The 2434-nt window shown below is 61.9% G+C and overlaps 1 protein-coding gene across 1 annotated transcript in view; it reads left to right on the top strand.

Moving 5' to 3' along the window:
- HHIPL1 (HHIP-like 1) overlaps nucleotides 1–2434 on the top strand; it is a 40383-nt gene that overhangs the window by 36852 nt on the left and 1097 nt on the right. Inside the window, exons 9-10 of the mRNA XM_014549053.1 lie at nucleotides 557–639; nucleotides 2385–2430. Coding sequence (XP_014404539.1) covers nucleotides 557–639; nucleotides 2385–2430 — 129 coding nt within the window. The remainder of the gene's footprint in view (nucleotides 1–556; nucleotides 640–2384; nucleotides 2431–2434) is intronic.

The raw sequence follows: 2434 nt of genomic DNA, 5'->3' as shown, positions 1-2434 counted from the left end.
GGACCCTGGGTCCCCCAGCTCTGCTGCCAACCCGGAGACACACACTCTCTCTGCCTTTTTCCTTTAAATGGACCAAATCTCTCCCTGGTTCCTGCTGGCAGAGGAGCCTCTGTTTCTGCATCGCCAGAAACCCAGGAACCAGGGGGGCAGGGACCCTCCTCAAAGGCTGTGGGCTGGGGCCAGGGTAGGTTACAGTGACAGGAGTCGGACTGGCAGGCTGTGGGAGGAGGAGGAGTGCCATCCGACCAGGTTCAGAGGACAGGCCATGCTCGGAGTTAGAAGTGGCTCAGGTGAGCCACCAGCCTCATGCAGAAGCGGGATGAGGGATTCCTGTCCTGGGATCGGACTCCTGTAGATCCCAGGGCATGGAGCACGTGGGGACACTGGGCCACACAGTAGGTGCTCCATAAATGGCCACCGGTGTCACCTGTCGAGGCCTGGAAGCACACAGGCCCTCCCCCTCCCTGCCTGGCCATGGGGGCGGGGGTGCGATGTCAGAGGACAGGCTCAGGGCGGGCTCCCAGGGCCGGGCTCATGACCTTCTGTGTGTTGGCAGACGGGCACCCCCCGGCAAGTGTCAGATCCAGCCGGCCCAGGTGACGGTGAGAAGCCGCCTCATCCGCTTTGTGCCCAAAGAAAGTAAGTGTCCACCAACAGGGACCCAGTGGGGGAGGGACGCTCCTACAGCCCACACCCAGCGTGGGCCCTCCCAGCTGGACCCTCTGCCGGGCCCTGTGCTGGGCACACATTAGACGCTCAGTTAAAGTGGGCAATGTGTGCCAGTCCCAGGCCATGGGTGGGTGGCGCAAAGGGGCTGCAGGTCTCAGAGGGGGCATGCGAAGGGAGAAATAGCTGTTTCCAGGGAAGCACCCTCAGAGTCCACGAGAGGCACAGAGAAAGAGGGTGTAGCGTGGGTGAGCAAGGAATACTGGAAAGTTATCCTGGGTGCAGGGTCCCTAGGGGAGGGGGCATCGGGGCTGGGCCTGCCACAAGATGCTTCCACTTTGACAAGGACCTGAGGGGCCGGGCAAGGCCACCACTGACTGCCCCCGGGATCAGGGGCCACCTGGGGAGGCTTGCCCTGAGGAAGGGGCTGTTCTATGGGGCCAGGCTCAGTGGGAGCGAGGCCCAGTGTTGCCAGACCTTTCCATTCTTTTTTTTTTTTAAATAGCTTTATTGATTTCAGAGAGGAAGAGAGAGGGAGAGAGAGATAGAAATATCAATGATGAGAGAGAATCATTGATTGGTTGCCTTCTGCATGCCCCACGCTGGGGATGGAGCCCGCAACCCCTGCCTGTGCCTCGAACCGTGACCTCCTGGTTCATAGGTCAGCGCTCAACCACTGAACTGCGCCGGTCAGGCCAGACCTTTCCATTCTTAAGAGAAGCAGGAAACCCGTCCGTTCATTATTCAGTTCATTCACAGCACTTCCGTGCGCTTCATTTTGGGGATGTCACGCGGAGCGAGATGGATGTGGTGTCTGCCTGTCCGAGCTGTTACCTACACGTCTCCTCATTGGAAAATGTTGGCTTTAAAAAACCACCCTGTGGCCCAAAGGAGCTACTTCAGGAGGGCGAGTGTACCCAGCAGCTCACCAGTTGGCAGACGGGGTGTGGGGGCTATAGGAGGAGGGCAAGGCTAGGCCCCTGGGCGGGCGGGGTGCCTGGCCCCGAGGAAGGGGACTCCGGGTGGAGGAAGTTGGGGGAGAGAGGAGCTTGGGGTTTGGGGGGCGTAAGTCCAGCCTCAGGTGGCTTCGGGCCTGGGCCAGTTTTGCAGCCACTCATTCTGCAGTTTCCGGCGCTCTTGGAGGGACCCACTCCAGGCCGGGCCCTGTCCGGGCCGGGACACACAGGCATGTCATTTAGCGTCCCGGGCCCAGTGACAGCGTGTGTGCTGGTGCCATGGGGACCCAGGGCAGTGCAGGATGCGGGCGTGGCGGTCTCGGAGCAGAGGCTGAGGGCTGAGCCTGGAAGGGAGAGGAAGGGTGCACCATGGGGGCAGTCTAGGCAGAGGGAGCAGCAAGAGGCCAAGCGGGAGAAGCCGGCAGCCAGGGGCCTGGCTGGAGGCTGCACCCTGAGCAGCAGGCCCTGGGCAGGCTGGTTCTCATCCTGCCCGTCTGCCGTGTCCCCCCATCCCCCATCAGAGGGTCTCAGCTTCCCCCTTAAACCAACCATTGGAACCGGAAAGGGTCACTTGCTCTGAGAAGCCCCGAGTTTACAGTGTGAGGGACGGGGACTCCCAGGAGGCAGGGCGACCAGAGAGGCACGCAGCCACGGTGTCTGAGTGGAGGGTAGAATAAGGACATCTTTCCCTGGGGTCTGCGTTCCTGGACGGAGAGCTGGGGGGCCAGGGCCGCTCTGACTGCAGGCTCTTCCCTTCTGCAGAGTTCATCCGGAGGGCCGAGAGCACCCCGCGGCCCACAACGCCCGCGCCC

The sequence above is a fragment of the Myotis brandtii genome, unplaced genomic scaffold, assembly GCF_000412655.1.
Source record: "Myotis brandtii unplaced genomic scaffold, ASM41265v1 scaffold535, whole genome shotgun sequence".
In the NCBI taxonomy this organism is placed as follows: domain Eukaryota; kingdom Metazoa; phylum Chordata; class Mammalia; order Chiroptera; family Vespertilionidae; genus Myotis; species Myotis brandtii.
The sequence above is the reverse complement of the archived record's forward strand: the minus strand, read 5'-3'. Positions and strand labels throughout refer to the sequence as shown.